The following is an 18,605-nucleotide window of genomic DNA, read 5'->3' on the forward strand; positions in this document are numbered from 1 at the left end:
AAGACACAGGAAGCGGTTGTGGTGATGGTGATGTTTGAGAGTAATACTGTAGCCTTCGCAAGTGCAGCACTTTGAGTTATTTTATATTTAACTGGCTTCTCTTTTTGTTTAAATAATATCATACTAAAAATGCTTTAAAGTATATATTTTCTAGATTTACTGAAGCCACATTATGTCATATGAAGTGTGATAAAATCTCTTGAACACCTCTGAAACAGCATTCACAAATTAAACAACTCCCAATTAAAGTACTCAAGGAAAACAATAGAGAGTGCTTTGAGTATGGGGGGGGGGTTCCAGTCTGCATTGTTAGTCAGTTTCAATGAGCAATCAATCATCAACAAGCGACTCAACAGAAGAATGACAAGCTAATACCAAACAATTAACAGACATTTTACTGAAATAAAGAGGCAAATCTTAGCCTCGTCACTTCTCATCTTTGTTTTTTTTCTCTGTTTCTCTGCCCTCAGACACCTATCTCCTGCTTTTCTTGTTTCCACAATAAGTCACCCCCCCATGCCCAAGCGCATGCTCACTCTCAGACCCATGTTCCAATTCAAGTAATCAAACTGCATTTACCTCATTGTCAATGGACTGCAACCACTCTTGAAAGAAAACGCACAACAATCAGCACACGCCACTGCAGCCACATCATGCACATAAAACACTCCTCTCCCTGACACACACTCCTCTGCACACATAACTCAGATTACCCTTTTCTGCAGGGGCACCATCTTATCCAATGTGGCTCAGCGTGGAATGTGTACCCTTTTGAAATATCCAAATCTAGTAAGTGTCCATCCAACTCGTCCCCTTTCCAAAGAAGCACAACAAAATAGGCTGAGGTTAAGTTAGAGAAGGCATCCACAGGACCATTTCCCAGGTATCCAAAACAAGAGCGTGCGAACGTGCCTGGGCTGGGAACAATGTCTGCTGACCCCACTCCCAGAATATAACAAAGAAACTGCACAGTTGTAGCAAGTAATTCCTGAATGTGTGGAAGGAGCAAGAATCCCAGAGAACAGAGGAGGAACCGATGCAGCACTGGCTCACTCACATACACACACACACACACACACACGAATCTGAGACCAGGGCTGCCCACAGCATTCAGACTTAATGCTCCATCAGGCGTAAGGTGGAATAAGTGGGATAGGAGAGGAGGATAGTGAGAGAGAGAGAGAGACAGAGAGAGAGAGCGGAAAAACAGAGGGAGGGGGCTTGAAAGGAGTAGAAATGACAGAAGAGGCAGGATTACATGGGAGGGGATTAAATTTAGAAGGGGGCTAGCCTATGCTGCTGGGGCCTCAAACTCTGTAGCCCACCTCACTGTACCATATTTTAAATCTAATAAAATATATTTAAAATAAAAACATGATGAGTCACTCTGAGCTTACGAATCTTTGCTGTTATCAGATAGGACAGAAGAGGCAGTCGCTCGAGTAAAACGGAAAATTCATCAACAAAGATATTCCCCAGCAACAAGAGAACGGATTAATAAATTATGAATCGGAGTCAGGGAACTGTGAAAGAAAACAACACTTTATGTGCAACTGTGTCAGACATAGGCATACACTCTTGTAGTCTCTGTGCCACTCCGGCTCGTAAAAAAATCTTTCCCCATACGTTTTATACATTTCTCTGATCACAGAGAGCAGATCCAGTAACACACATCTGTAAGTAAAAAAGCTAAAGCAAAGCACATGGGCATGTAGAGTGAAAGAGACTGACAAAAAAATACAAACTTCTGAAATGAAACAATTAGTCAATTGACAGAAAAGGAATTAGCAACTACTTTGATATTTGTTAGTTATTTTTTTTATGAAAAAAAATGGCAAAAGTTCCTTGTTAACTATTGATTGTTAATTAAGAAAATAATCGGCAGACTAATGGATACTGGATATAATAAATTGCAGCCCTAAAAAAACCACAAATTCTCGAATGAACTGATGAAAATAATGATGAGAGAGGTCTAAATACGAAGAAAACTTCTAGAAGAAAGGAAATGTGAATTCACTAAAATGCTGTGATGTAGCTCTTCAACATTTTTTAGCTGTACTTTTGGCTATAAACAGATTTTTTTCCAAACTGAAGGCAGAGGTAAAAACAAAATCATTTTCCATTCATTCCATTTCCCTGCTTTTTTCTGTTGTCACTCCAGTGGAAACTTTAGAGCAACAGGATGCCAAGGGTAGATGTGACCACTCTTGCTTATTTTGGTAAAAATATTTTTGGTAGGAAAAGATTAATTACAAAAATTTGACCAACTGTTTAAAATGATTCCCCTCTCCAGTTAATCAAATTAGCTTGTGCACTGCATGCACATCATTCAGCGCCAGTTATCCTGTCACATTTGGCTGAAGAGCAGCTACACTCAAAGTCAACCGTGCACATGATTTTTTTTGATAAACCTCCTCCTATGACCCTCTAGCAAAGACGAAGAACTCCTGCTCCTGCTCTCAACTTACTTCCATTCTGTCATCTGCCGCCTCTGACACCTGACCTTGTTCCTGCAGGAGGGAATAAGTGGGGGATCCCTTCAGGAGACAAACCAGCCCCACTCTGCTTGTTATTTCAGGACACAATCCAAATCACTGCAATGTATGTACTATTGTGGTAGTAGATGACGAAAAATAAATATAACTGCTTAACTAAATATTTTTTAGTATCCAGGAAATGGGAAACAGGTTCCAACTGAGAACAAAGGAGACACTTAGCAGTTACTAAATATATGCAGGTTGTCCATGTGCTGTAAAAAAAACAAACACACTCTTGTTTAAGGATCAGTCTCCTGACCTCCAACCCTTCCCAACTGGTGACGGGGATTATGGTGCAGTTTAATGTGTCGGACCTCCAGTTAATCCGAACTAATGCACATTATTTAGCTACCATTCTAGATCAGATCTCTTGATCTCAGCCATACTGAGGACCCACTGAAAACCCCATTGGGGTTTTCTCTTTTCTCTCTGTTTAACACTGACGGAGGAGAAACACAAGGACAAGCATAAGGCAGAGGTGAGCCAGGGGCAGACAGACATGGTCTCATATTAATCCCATGTCCCGTTCATCCTCAAGCACCAATTACAGTTAATGAGCTGACCGATGGTTTTCCTGTACCTAAACAACAGACCTGCTGCTTCTTTTCAATTAAGCAGATTCTCTGATACTGAACAGATTCTGAAAATTGGCAACAAGAAAGCCAATGAGAAGGCAACAGATTAACATAAACAAGAACAAAAATCAATTTCTAATCACAGTTTCAACCTTAAGATTTTCATTAAATCAAAACCTATTTAATTATACTTATCATACTTTAAAAAGATGTAAAGTTTATCTAACAGCCTCACTGTTTCCGATTTACTATCTTTGCACCTTGTCAGAGCTCTATTAAGTTACTGCTAATGCAAACAGAACGTCCCACTGCCACTGCTTCACACTAGCAGAGTTCAGCTCGTGAGACACACGGTGGCTTTAATGGTGAAGAAACTACAGGACAGGCAGCTTATCTGTCACCACAATTTGAGCACATCATGCTTGTTCGTCAATAAACAAGGCAACGGTCATTTTCATAATTGTTTCGACAGCCATCATTTTTAATTTTTGCAAGGACTAATGGAACAAGATAAGCTGGTCAACCAGGACTGAAATCTGCACCGTATTTTTTATCATAATATGAAATTAAATGCTTATAACTTTCTTTCTATTTATAGTTTATCCAGTATGATGGGGGGCTATTAGATACACAAGTACCCTTGACAGTTTGTGTAATCTTCACTATCATATCTGAGGTGGTTAAATTGTTATCCAGCTTTCCGTTCTCCTCCTTTCTCCAAAGAAAGAAACTTCAAAGAAACAATGTCTGCAAATAATTGAGCACAAGGAAGAACACTTCTGTGACCCAACCAAAATTTTCAAGATACATATGGGTTTCACATAATAATGTACCTGTAAACCCTTAGAACACGCTGATTCACGATGAATGAATTCAGACAGCACAAAATAAAAACCACTTGACGTGGTCATCTCTCCTTTCAAGAAGAATAAGGCAAGATAATGAGATCATGGATCAAGAACTTCAAAAACAGACAGATCCACTGTTAGGTGTCTTGATGCAAAGGATCAGAAAAGTGAGCAGAAGGACTTTAAAAAAAGGTTGGTGATAGCAGGACTGTGCTGCTTTAAAACCTCTGACCCAATGCTCCTGGGGACACTTCTTGTTTTTATTACAGCCTTCCCACCTCTGCAGAGGTTGGTTTTCTGCTCTGATGATCACAGCAAAAATGAATACACCATTTAAATACAGGAGAAGAGGAAAAAAAAAAAAAAAAAAGACTGTTTCATTGGCTGGGAATGAAAAGATAACAGGAAGAGGAAATGGCGGACTAATATAATAAAATGATGTAAATGCAGATGTGTTAGCCATCATGCAAAAATCTAACAGATACATAGTGTATGAAAATAAAATTTGTCCCACCTTAAAGTTGCCTGCCAGTTAACAAAAAGAACACCAGTTTGTAACCAGACATTTGATACCTTTTCTTTTCTCAGTTTTTTATTTGAATTTGTTAACAGTATATATTTACAAATTTTTGGTATCTCTGAACCATTATGTAATTTTAGCCCAACCAGTTTTTAATTGTTGGTGTTAAAGTGTACCTATTGCAGTTGGATGTTATAGAGGATTTCATTGATGTGTGCATAGTGTGTGTGATTAGTTTCTGCAATGCAAATCGCATTTGTGGCTTTACTTTCATGTATCCATTAATGAGATTAAAGCAACTGTTAACCTATAAGCATTTAAATCAGAATTAAAGTAAGAATTTAAAAAGTTTTATTGCAACTATAGAATCTGATGCAGTAGTATGAATTAATCTCTGCAAGGAAAAAAAATGGAAAAACCTTGTCTTTAACCTTCCAAAACTTTGTTTCAAGCTTTTGCAACTAAGTTTCATACTTTCCAAACTTAGCTTCAAGCTTTCAGATTGCGTTAGCAGTGACTATATGAAATCTAGCTCCTGACCGGAAACCTGTTGAGACAAAGAAATGCAGACACATCAGAGCAAGGGGTACAGGGGGTAATCCACAGAGGCTGAGGGGACAGATGTTGTGCTTGAGGGTGGACAATGGGACAAGAGGCCTATAGAAGCTTTTGTCTTTTTTTTTTAATGGTTCAATGTGTTGAGCAACGAACAAGGACAGTAGGCTAGGTTGGGGGATATGGACTTCTGCTGAAAACATCTAAGCCCTGGCAAACTGCTCAGTAGAAGATCTCACTTCTTTCCTACTGACCTGCACGTCGTTTGAGTGGACAGAAACCCCATGCAGAACATGCACTGACCTGGAGTCAATACCATTAATTGTTTGAGATAAAAGAAAAAGTGGTGTGTCATAAACTATGCTGAAATTACTCAGTGTCACACCCAAGTCTACGCCTATTTAGTCTGATCTTTTCTCTTTAGTCTGGGAGAACAGTCTGTCAGGGTGGTTTTTATATTCTTCTATTAGAATTTTTACGGTAAACATGAATGAGTTATTTTAAGGCATCTAGTTAGCTGACAAACCCCAAACTGCAGTGAGAATGAGAAAGGCGACAAAGAAACTGCATTCATCCAAAACTGTTCATTAGGCTGTGAGTGTCCTGCCAATTCAGATACTAATAAATAGCCCAATTGTTCAAGCAAAACTAGCTCTGCCTTGACAAATAAATGTCTAATGTTCTGGGGTTGTTCTTTTAGCGATTATACAAAGCTCTACATACAGCTTAATGACCACAGCGGACAGAACAAACCAGAAAAATGACTCAGAGAAGCTCTGTGTTCAGCAGAACAACTGAAATCTGCTGTCGTCCATGAGTTGGTCAATGCAACTCTTCACTGTATCTCGCGACGGTGGGCGTCAAGCAGCAAGAACAAATATTTGGGGGAGATGCCAAACCCTCTCTCGGACACACACCGGGCTTTGTCCGAGAAAGCAGGGCGGAACAATGCCGCCATAGCCCGGTGTTACCCCTGTGTCAGAGACGGGTCCCGGAAAAAAGAGACACTAGACTCAAACACAAAAACGCACGTGCACACACATAAACACAGATTGATGATCATTTGCTGGACCACTGAATAGCTGCACTCAGCTATTTCACTTTGGGTTATTAAAAGGTTGAGAAAGACTTAGTGGACCCCTTGTCCACTCACCCGAAACGAGGAGTTAACCAATGAATGGAAACAAATTACTTCTTCATGGCTCATACAACAAATAAATCAAATTTGATGCATGTGATTTTTTTTTTTTTAAGTTTGAATTATTTATTTTTCATAAGCTAATTAAGGAGTGGACGCCTCCACTTTGTTAAATATGGGTCAATCACTAATAACTGAGCGGACATTTGCAAAGAGATTTTCAATATCACTATTCAGGATCAGTCACATTAGGTCATATGCAAAATATTCTTCTGAAAGAACAAAGCACACATGTCCACAGGCAAATACCATATTCAGACGTACAGACACACAATTTTTCTGCAGAATATGAACAGCTGTTTCATGTAACCTTATGAGTAAGAGTTCTTGTTTGCATGTCATGTAGATATTTATAGAAACAATGCTCTGCCTGTCTGAAATTTAAGAATGTGCGTTGGTGTATGCACAGGTGTATCATGCTTCCGCGATCATGAAATGTTTCTTCCCTGCGCCTGCCTGTACATGGTCCCAGTTACTATTTAATCATTCTACCTTTGTCCGTGTCACTTAAGGGCTGTGAGCAGTATCATGTATGAGCAGTCAGTTCAGTATCTCAAACCTTCCTACGGCGGTTAAGCAGCAGGAAATTGCTGCCTCTCACTTTGCGAGTCATAATAACTGGAAGGGTGGTCAACTCATTCATGGACATCAAAAAGAAACTTTTATCGCAGCATTTTTTTAGGCTCGGCCCCTTGTAAAATAAATAAGCTGGCGTGTAACCAGTTCTTAATTCTACAAAGCGGAAACTCTTTTCTTGTCATACTGTACAATAGGTACATAATGCAGACGCTGTATGACTGGCACACAGCCTTTGTTGCTCTTGCTTGACTAATGACACTGTATGTTCCAATGGAAAGAATAACTGCAAGAAGGATTTTACTTCTCTGCTGACTTACAGCACTGGTCATTTTCATCTGCAGTAGCATCTGCAGATACTCTTCATAAGGGCTCAGCTGGCTTTCCTCCTTTTGCTCTTCCTTTTCTGATTTCACAGAACAAACACTGTCCAGGAAAACAAAAAACTCGCTTCTTCTGCGCAACATGGTCATGCTTTTCAAAGTGGAAAAAAGGAGCCCCGAATGAAATTAATCCATCTCAGAGGGATATCATATGGTGGAATAACAAATCCTGGTCAAGCAGAACAGCATTAACAGTTAACAGTTAACAGTTAACAAATCCTACATACAGTAATGCAAAGACTGGATCCGAACACATCCTATGTCCTGGTAATGCCTAATCCAAAAACATATTCTTCATTCGAAGCACACAGAATCCAGGCAGAACAGAAACTGTAATGAGTAGGAACAGCAGAAATATTGTACCCAGCACAGAACTTGATTAAATGACGATGTTATTAATCTGATTACTACACCTCCCTTGAAACTACCTTCACCATCCAATAGGGTGTTCTTTGGACTAATCCTGCTAGGCCAGCAAACACACATTAGCCATTGTTCCTGTTGAGCTGTTTTTGTTCTTTTTGAAGGCTAAAGCTCTTTAATTCTTATATAACACTTTCCCCTGGAATTGAGGAAAACTTTGAACTTCAGAATAAACTCAATAATAGGGAGAAATGCAATGACACTTTGTATACTAAACTGCTGCAACATAACAAGCTATTGGCTTCAACTGAATGCCATACCTGATTCATTCAATGAACAAATAGGAAGCAATCTAGATTTGCCTCAGATAGGCCGTCTCTTAGCCCATAAGCTTGATAACATTATGTGGAAATGGGCAGTTAAAGCAAGTGGGATTTTGATGCAGAAATGAATCCATCAATTAAAAAAATATTTATATAAATATACTATCGGTAAATATATTATGATTAGATTAACACATGGCATGATATGTGTTAAGGGGCAAAAGTGGTGAGTTAACCCTGACTTAAGTGTTACTCTAAATGACTCCCCTGCTCAGCTGCCCACTAATAGTGTAGATGCTATATATGGTTCAGGTGAATCTCAATGCCAAGGCACTCATGCTATGTGCTGCCATGACATGTCTCATGTGCACATTTTCCACTAAAGAACATAAGTACATGTTCCTTTGCAGTTGGTCAAAATGGTACCTTTTGGTACCTTTATGATTACTATACTTCCTTGCCAATAGATGTCAGTTTTTAAATGTAATCACAGCTGTCTTGGATCTTGTGGAATTTGGAAAAAAAAAAAAAAAAAAAACCCCATACAAACAGCACTATCTTATAATTAAGTCTGTTGACAAACACGATGGTAGTAAATGAGAGACTAAACATATTTGTATTTTATGTGTTCTACACTTACACCGAGTATGTCTTGCTTACAGTTTCAGTTCATAAATAGATCTGTCTGATGCTTTTTCTGTCAGTGTCATGCAGGGCTTCTATTCTTGCTATTTAGCTTAGATACTGCAGAAAGGTTTCATAAGACAAGATAAAGGTCACGTAGGCAAGTATGGCTAGTATTGCCTGTGAGCCGGGTTGCTATTCAATTGTGTTCTGTGTTTATTATAAACTCAGAGGTGTAAAATAAAAGCTGTGAAAATACAAGCCAGTAAGAATTTGGTTGTCCAGTTTCGACGTAGAAACCGGATAACCAATGGTCATCGAACTTAAAAATAAATAAATAAATAAATCGCATAACCCCACCCCCTCACTGCCCACTTCTTGGCAGTTGGACCCTTCCCCATGCACTGAAACTGTGATTTAAAACATTTTAATAACCTAGATTACTAACTGAATCGATCATTCCGTTTGATCGCTGGCAAGCCCTGTGTACGTGTGTGTGCGCTAGAAAGAGGGGTGCTAGCAATGTGCACGTTATAACATTCAATTGCAACTGAGCTAGCTTGTGTGGTAGCACAAACACTTTTTATGTTGGCAGCACTAACAGTTTTTCAGGCAGCTTCTCTCAATTGTGTGGAAGCACTTTCACTCTACCCTGGCATGCCTCATCTCAGGATAAGAGTGAAGAGGACACTTCTTAAAAAGTTGGGCTGACACAACAGGAAGGTTACTCATCTTGAAAGACTCAGATCTCTCAGTGTGTCTGACGCACTTGTATGCGTGAGAGTGGCAGCCAGCGTTTTCTGTGATAATACACAGTATACTGAGGGGTAGCATCAATTCAGTGGCGACATGCAAACTTACTACGTTTGCGAGGAAGGCTGTGTTTGTTATTGAATGTAGCCTCACTGGAGGAAGGGATGCATATCATTTCAAGTGCCATTTACTGGTAAAACAATTTTCTAATAAAATCTGTGACCTACACCCTCTCTGTCTGGCATCATGCACATTGATAATTGTCAACATTCCCCACATATTGCTCTACTAAAATAACTCCTAAATCAAGCTAGATATTGAAGCTAGAGGAAAAAAGACTTCTGATACAGCATCCTACAAACACAATGATTTTGCCAGGAGGCATCCTTATGCTAACACAGCCTCTCAATAATTACAAAAATATGAGGCTAATTCTTCCACTATAAGAGGAAAAAACTAAGCAGAGAAACACTGAACAACCGATACCAAGTTCATACCAAGTATCCATTAACATCTGTCTCAGAGAGCCAGAGGGAGAGGGCCAAGCTAGTGAGTCAGCATGATGAAAACAGAGAGAATAAAACAAAAACACAGCAAATGAGAAAATGTAAAGGCAGGCATGAGTGGGCTGGAGTAAGTGCTGGACCCATCTTTGGCAGTCAGAATATTTTCATGCAGTGGGAGACAAATGTGTGGTAACTACATGGCTGCACAAGCTAGTTTTCATTATTTTCTTTGAGTCATTTCACATTAAGCTTCCGTAAAGCAACTGCTAAGATGCGTCACATGGTACCGGCCATGTCTATCGACCACATCTGCTGTCCTTTTCAGGAAGCAAAAGGACAGACCACTATTGTCACAAAGGCAGCAAATCCCACTGTTTCTTGGCCTCAGAAACATCCTCTCACTTCATGGTCACAAAAGAGGACAGATGGAGAATTGAAGTAACAGGCCAATTAATGTTACACTAGCATCTTTGGCACTTTAGCACACACCATTGCAGTGGATATGTTTGCTAGATAACTGCAGCAAACATCTGTGCCGTCACATCCATTTGCTCTTTGGGGCAAATAAATAGAGAACGGCAAAACACTTCAAAGGAAATATCTGCACAAATAAAAGAAAATAAAAATTCCCTTTGCATTCAGCCCTAACACACCTTTTATCATTTTCTCAAGCACACTGGGATTCTTCCTGCTCATTTGTTATTTTCTAAATGTAGATTTCAGCTTGTTTCAAAGCAGGAAATACAGTTTTTCTTGTTGCTTTCATTTCCATATGAGAACACTGAGCCCTAAAGTGCAATTTCCCTTTTACAAAATAAACTATTAAAACACATTTCATTAGTAAATTTTTTTGTTTTTCATCAAGTGAGACTTTGCTTTTCAGTGGCTAAGTACGTCTGTCATGCTATGTACATGCTATCATTACTACTTATTTATAAGCTACACATTCTTGCCTACAATGAGGGACACATTAAGCATGAGTAGTTTCATAGGAGGCTGCATTAAAAAAAAGACCCCTCACCATGAATAGCCATAAAACAGCCAACACTGCAGTTACATGTCAATCTCTGAGCTAGTGCTACTCCATTACTCTCCTGAGGGACAGTCAATGCTGTCACAGCCGGAAGAACAAATGATAAGAACAGTATGTAGTACAGTACAGCAGCAATTAGGAGAACATGGAAGGCTGTAAGGCTTAGGTGACAATATGTCAGAGCTCATGTGGCTGAGGCCCCAGCAGTCGCAGCAGTGATTAGAGGCTGAGTTTACAAATAACAGAGGAGGCAATGACTAAAAATTAGAGGCTGCAGCAATCTGTGGTGGGAAGGATTGAGTCATCTCTTCATGGACAAGATGACAAAATAGCTGACCGCCCCTATTCAGTTTTGAGGAAGCGGAAGGACTACACTTAGGGTCAGAAAACGCCTAGGACCGAATATCCTAATATATTAATCGTTTGGTGTATAAAACTGATTAAAAAAAAAAAAAATCAAAATAGTTGCTGATTAACAAAATAAAACAGAAATGCCTCTTTATAGTAATTCATCTGCATATCTTACATTTATCAATGCGGACCTACTCTGTTTGAATAGCCCATCACCTACCCCCTCTCTTTATCCTTTCCTTTTGCTCTTTGCTCTCCCCAGGGTGCATTCTGGGGCCTTCAGATCAAATGTGGATCCATTCATCTCTACTTTACCGTCACAGGGGCTCAAAGAAAGAGGTGAAGAGAAAATGGGCTTGGGGTGGTTTCACTTAGTCAGCAGGTGGGTGGTGGTGAGTATAAGATTCAATGTGGGGGTTGCAGGGATGTCTGTCGTAGTCTGCTAAAGGTTTCAGTCTCTCACCCCCCTGACTTCAACACACTGACAGAATGAAACAAACTAACTCAGGTTTCAGCTCTGGAAGTGGCCTGAACGTCAAGTGAGCAGCATTGGATGAGGCTTGACCCTGGGGGAGGCTGAGTCAAGATGAGATACAACAGCAGATTAAAAAAAAAAAAAAAGAGGGAAATCTCAGTCTAACACCAGGTTGTTTCAAGCTCAAAACACTACCAGGAGATCAGCCCTGATATCTGACTGCTGTGAATGCATGACTGAAATCCACACAAACAAGACCATAAGGTTTTGATTGAACTTTTCTGTCTGTGCCCCTCTGGCAAAGTCTGGAGCACCACTTAATGACATGAGAGAAAACAAGCAACATTTAAAATGCCTCTCCAGACAACACCACTTTCCCCTCTCAATTACATTAGGGGCGATGAGCAACCGATAGGCATGTGACTACAATTAAAAAGCCTGGACAAACTAGAGAATTTGTCTCTTAAGCTATCCCCGATGGTATGACAACAGCAGATATCCACGCCTCGGCTGACACTGAATAAACAAAGTAACACACCATTTGAACTATGTAACTGTCCATGTGGGTTTATTCAGGGACCACCCATGGGGCCAATTCTGATAAGCCCTATGCACTTCAACTCACCTTAAGCTGCTGCTCTTTGAGAAGAGTTTCAACCTTGTCCATGTTGCCTCATCAAGAAACTGTGTAACAGAAGTAAACACTTTTACAGCCTACAGCCTATGAGGAGTTAGTGAACTCCCGTGTATAATAGTGAAACGTAATTAATATCCAGTTCCCAAATTAACCACACCGGAGAAGTGAAACATTCAAGGTGTGTCATAACGGAAAAATTTAGTGGTCACCTTGTTTAACATAAGCCAGATAACTACATTTAACCTCTCTTTTTTTCATTTTTATCTACCACGTACTGCTGATATCTAGTCTGACAATGTTGTGTGTTTGGTAAAACTACCTGTTTGTTTGATATTCCTTCACAGGACACGTTTGGCCTCGTTAGTGGCACCTCTGCTGCTTAGAGTGCTAGTTCTAGCTCTGACATCTGAACCCCAAAAAGAAAATACCTATAGATGTTGCAGCCTCTCTTTCTTCAGACTTTCTTCAAAACTTCAAGCATATGTACTTTATCTTAATTTAGAATGGTTATTGCCGCTATAGTAAGTTATAGCCATTTATAATTTCATTTTTTTTCTGAACTCTGTTCCACTGAGAAACAGTCACATGTTTCACCACATTTGACTTCCCTCTTCCTGGTTGCGTCTGTGCATAATGCATCTTTCTGAGGGGGTTTGGGGTCCTTACTGTGCATTCATGTGATGGTGACTCATTTACTTCATTCTCTGCTTGCACAAAAAGAAAACAACTGGCATTTCCCTAAGACTCTGACTCAAAACTCCGCCGTTGTCCAGTACAGTTCAGTACTCAGCAAAATGTAATGAATCTTTGTGAACCTTCTGCTGGTGCCTCGTTGGTAATGTTACAAGGACAGGACAGTGATGGTCATAATTTTCATTTCGGCAAGTATTCCCAGAGTGTTTGAGAACAGTAAAATTAATGCTGTGATGTTGCACCAAAGCCATTCGACATTTTTGAGTCTTTCAACTGACTCTGGCGCTTTACTATGGTGACTCACAAAGCCTAAACAATGGAGGTCCACCACACTCAATCTATTTACCCCATTAGTTTGTCTGAATGTGAACACTCTTTTCCAGCCACAACCTGCCCCACATTCACAATATCCAATCAAGTAAGCTACTTGATCAATTTAATTTGATTCAGTTCAGCTCAAACTCAACACTATCATCCTCTATTGTAAGAAAATTTTAGTTCCATGTTATTAACTTCTTGAAACAGTAGTGAGGAAGAATATCACTGCATGGCCTGTTTACACTATCTCACTACAGCAGTCATGTTTGTGGGAAATCCTGCTCAACTGTGACTTCAACTTACTGAAATATCCTTTACTTTCCTGTTCACAGCAAGGAACAAAATGATGAGCCTGATTAAATGTGTGTTGCCTCATCCTTTATCTGTCATGTTGCAGCATCTCAGTTTTTTGCTAAGTAAAAGACATTGATCATAAACACTGCAAAAATTAAACTGACGTCCAAAGTACTGGCTCTTGCCCTTAAAATTAACATAAGCGGAATCCAGAATAGCTACTGTTGATCTGAATTTTACTTTGACAAATTAGGCTAATATAGGATTTTGCAGCAATGATTAGCTGATTAATCAGATAATTGATCCGTAAAAAATTATTCAGCAATCATTATGATAATCGGTTAACTGCCAAACATTTTTTGATTTCAGCTCCTCAAATGTGAGGATTTGCTGCTTATCTACATATCTTTGGGTTTTGGATTGTTAACTGGTCAAAACATGCATTTAAAGACATCGCCTTGGACTCTGGATAAATACGATGAGCATTTTATTCACTATTTTTGACATTTCATAGACCAAATCGATTTATCGAGAACATAACTGGCAGATTAATTTGCCAATGAAAATAATCATTAGTTATAACCCAACTAATACCCGCTAGAGGTACTTGCAAACCTAACCCATGACATCCTGGTCTTGCTCTGCATGAAAGTGTGGACGCTGCTACAGTGCTGGTGTTACTGTGTGTTTTGCTGTTTGATCTGGTTTGGGAGAATAAGAAAATAAGCTGTGCGCATTCTCCAGTGGCAACAGCCACCTGTAGAGTGTTGCTGAAAAGCTCAGTCTGCTGCCCTATAGCAGGGACAAAGATTAAAGAAACAAGTGTCTGGACTCCATTCAGCCCACTAAGGGGGAAAAAAAGTGAGCATCTGGTTGTAATACATTATTCTGTGCAAAAGCTAAGTCTCTGTTTAAAAAACTTGAAAACGTTTTCCAGACTTAAGGTACACATGAAAGCCTGTAAAGTACCTTCAGGGTATGCTCGCTTTGCATGACTACCTGACAGCAGTGTTTCTTGGTCAATCATTCCAGTAGTAAAGTAAAACTACACTGACATCACTGGGAAAACACAAAGAATGTGGAATGCTAGTGGTTTTCTCTGTGAACTTTGGACCAGGTAAGGTGCTGGAGAATTCAGGGAAATGCCTCCACCTCCTTTTTTTTTTCCAACTACCTCCAGACCCCTTTGCTGCTTTGTGAGGAAAGAAATCTAACTCATAATATTGACTTTAGACTGCAGTTTTATCAGAGAGAAAAAGTGCTCTATTCTGCAAGTACAGGTGTTGTGAAGAATCAGTGGCGTACTGATCAAAACAAAGCTCAATAAATTAAGATATCCATTAAATTGAATGATTACTGGAAAAGAAATGTTGATGCAGGCTGCATACGTACAGTAAAAGGGGTGCAACATGGGTTTAAGTCAATAAAACCTGACCCTTCCTGCAGGTTCAAATGCCAGCTCCACTTGGTAACTTGCAAGCATAAACTCACGCACGCTTGCACTGACACACAAATACACATACACTGCAAAATATACCACCATTCATTCAAAACGTGCAGTTTAATCCTGCAACAACAAGCTAGCACCTCTGCCAGGCTGTTTGTAGGCGCATGGACACGCACAGTGATTGCTTTCCCAGTGGATCATTTCCCCAACAAAATAACGTGAGCCATCAATACAAAGCCCTGACAGCAGGAATTCCACTCACCACAACTGCTTATTATCAAGTCGTAAAAATAGTTTGACACAGTCCTGTAATCTTCATCATTGCCATGCTGTAGTTTACAACACGCCACCTTAAGTGTGCGAGTATGGGTCTGAATATTGGGAAATACCACTGATACAGTGGCTGGCTTGATAAGAGCTACTACTGGTGTGCAATAACTTCAGCACTCCTTTAAAGTGAATTTAAGTGGGATTAAAAAAAAACTGACATCATAGCACAGGAATTTATTGTAGTAAGGTCACTGGGCTTCTAGTTTGTCTTCTAGTGTTGCTCACAAAGAGTGGTAGGTTTGGGTTGATGAATTAAATCAAACAATAATAAGACATATAAGGTAAACCTGTTACCTTATATATCATTTATAGAGAATAAAATTTAAAAAAAAAAAAAAAAAAAGAGTCCTGGTTACTCAGTCAAATGAAATGCAATTTGTGGTCAAATCTAAAACCAACGTATCAGACGTTTATGTTTGTAGATGCAAATAAGTTTATCAGCCTCAGATTTGGGGGTTTGTGAATAAAATTTTACAAATTGTACAATATTTTTGTCAGTAAACCATGTCTCGTATTTCTCATGGTGATGATTAATAGGCTTCTGTGTATCTGAAATAAAATTAGCAGGCTATTTATAGAGTTATTTAAATTTTACTGAAAAGTTCAATAACCAGTGAGTTAACCAGCTACTTTTTAAACACTGCTCGTAATTAAACAGATTTGCCTCAACACCCTTCCGAGTGCAGATAAATGACAGAACTTAGCCTCCTCATCTACTTCCTCCATTGTAGGTGATGATACAGGCTGTGATACGTACCAGCTTTTTACACGGTTATCAGACGGTCGCGGAAGACAAGTGTCACCGCAAGATGAACATACAGCCTCGACAGCTTGGCACCGCAGAAGCAGCTATGTTATATAGTGAGGGGGTGTGTGTGCAGAGCGTGGTTTGAAACGCTCCAGTGTAAACTAAAATGGATGTTGAGCTAGCCGCGGACTTTCGCTCGCAGCCCTCCTTGCTAACAACACCGTGTTACACTGATATCGAGGGGGGAAATAAAAACGCAAATCACCGTTGCCGACATGAGAGCAGAAATACACAAGCTTCGGCGATTAACGGCCACAAATTAGCCCCCTGTTGGCTAACATCAGCGGGGGTGAACATCCACACAGCGGCGCATACAAAACGTCGTTTTAGCGGCAGCAGAAAAAAAATGGGGCCACTGCGCCTCGTCTCACGCATGTTTTATTTAATGTGAGAACCGTTATGTCCTGACGGGCTAAATAACGACAACGTTACAAGTGCACCGAGACTCACCCATAGCTCTGACCCCCAGCTCATGGTTTCAGTGCGATGTCCTCGGAGTAATCCACAACTCGTATGGGGTGTTTTCAGTTAACACACAGCGGCAGACGGGATATGTGCCTTTCGTCGTGTTCGCCCGTCAGCGGCCGTACGGTGGTGAAAAATGAAAAAAAATAAAAATAAAAAATAAAAACGCTCCTTTGCTCGTAATTTTTTTTTTTTCTTTCAGAGTCTCATCCTGTCTGTCACAAGATGGCCAGGAGCCGAAGCAGCATAATCTTCAGACGGGGTAGCCTCGCTACATGCAGCGCTCGGGCACCCGCCTCAACCCGATGACAGCTGCTACTGCGCGTGCACAGGCACAAGTTTAAAAAAAAAAAAAAAAAAAAAAAGGTAAGTGGGTGGATGGATGGGTGGATGGGTGTCCCTGCTGGGTTTTTGTCCGATAAAAGACTCTATCAATATCTCCGCTCACTCACTATCCGCTTGTGCGTTTTGAAATGTGACTTTAGTGCTGGAGGAACACGAGGGCGGTGGTGGGTGGTTTGAAAAGGTCAACACTCAAGGCAGATGTTTCACTGAGCAGCCCCGGGGGGTTTGATACTAACCTCTGGTCAACCAATCCCACTTTCTCCGTTTCTCGCTCTCTCTCTCTCTCTCTCTCTCTGTCTTTGTAATCACCCATGGCGCCGACAACTCCCTAGATTTACTTCATACTTACCGCACGGCGGCCGCAAGCTTCCACCGTTGCGCACAGGATGTTACGTTGAAGGTGCCGAGTTTAGAAACTTCGACGTGCCGAGAATCAGAAGGTATCTGAGCTGGTGGCTGATCGGCATCATAACAACCACTGGCTGCCTTGTTCAGATAATTATGACGGGATATGAGCTGTGGATAAATTTGAGACACCCGTCATCCCCAGATTTCAACCCAAAAATGCAACTATTCAGTACATTTACATCTTTTTTAGTTTAGTTTTTTTTTTTTTTTATCTCTGCCTTCTTACAGTTGCTCCATCTGATTAACACTTGGCAGATGCGAGGGGTTCCTGTATCTTCTAACTGCACTCAGTTGTTATTATGACTGGGACATACATTTTCTATATCTACAGAGGCCTTAGGCACTGCAATGCATGTCCAATGCACATATACTTATGTAGCCAAAAAAGGCATTTTGGCTTCTCAGGGTAGGAAAAGCACAGGTGTAAATGATAAAAAATTAATGGTACTGTGCATGCTGGCTCACTGCCAGACTGTCATGACTTGAACAGAGTTGAGCCATCATTAATGTTACTGGTGACACCAACTAAGTCAAAGCGCCTGCAGTGACAAAGGCCCATCAAGTCAAATACCTCAATATGCTGTATTTATACCACCAGCATGTCATCCAGACATGAAACCGTAGCAGCAGTTATCATCGCCGTCGTGATTAGTGTGATGAATTATGTGAATCATTACATAATCTTCAAGTTTTATGTTAATAAATTATGAATTCCAATTCATTGTCAATGCACTGGCCAGTACTGGTACAACACCACTACCATCTAGTGGTTAAACATTTACAAAACAGACAGACGCCACTGGTGGAGCTAAGTGCAGATGAAAGAAGTGCAGAGACCATTGCATTTCAGTGCAGACTTGCCAAAGATAATGATAATAATAATAATAATAGGATCAGGATGTCCACACCAGACTAACCTATAATAAGTAGCGATGGTGCATGTGTCATGTGCTTTTACCGACCTTTGTCAGAGCAAATATCTTTTCTCGTCCAAAACAAATATAATAATCAATGTTAGTTATGTTGTTATTCTTTTCAGGTGGGCCAGATCCAGGTCCCTGGGACTCACTTAGACACCTAAAGGAAATGGAGCCCCCGCTGACTTCATTACTAACACCTGCGTTTTTTTCCTGCTGTGATAAGTGAAAATGTCTGCTTGGTGAGAAAGAATCATCAGTTGGTAGCCAAAAACACGCCAGCGTCCAGAAGTATCCCCTAGTTAAACTGTCGCTACGAAAAC

General features: G+C 40.2%; 1 protein-coding gene across 1 annotated transcript in view; it reads right to left on the reverse strand.

The window, feature by feature from the left end:
- The window catches only part of LOC120806603 (formin-binding protein 1), a 57,096-nt gene extending 40,195 nt beyond the window's left edge, over window positions 1–16,901 (reverse strand). Inside the window, exon 1 of the mRNA XM_040157930.1 lies at window positions 16,598–16,901. Coding sequence (XP_040013864.1) covers window positions 16,598–16,621 — 24 coding nt within the window. The 5' untranslated portion in view covers window positions 16,622–16,901. The remainder of the gene's footprint in view (window positions 1–16,597) is intronic.
- Between the last annotated feature and the right edge of the window lie 1,704 nt (window positions 16,902–18,605).

This window comes from Xiphias gladius, chromosome 20 (genome assembly GCF_016859285.1).
Source record: "Xiphias gladius isolate SHS-SW01 ecotype Sanya breed wild chromosome 20, ASM1685928v1, whole genome shotgun sequence".
Classification (NCBI taxonomy): domain Eukaryota; kingdom Metazoa; phylum Chordata; class Actinopteri; order Istiophoriformes; family Xiphiidae; genus Xiphias; species Xiphias gladius.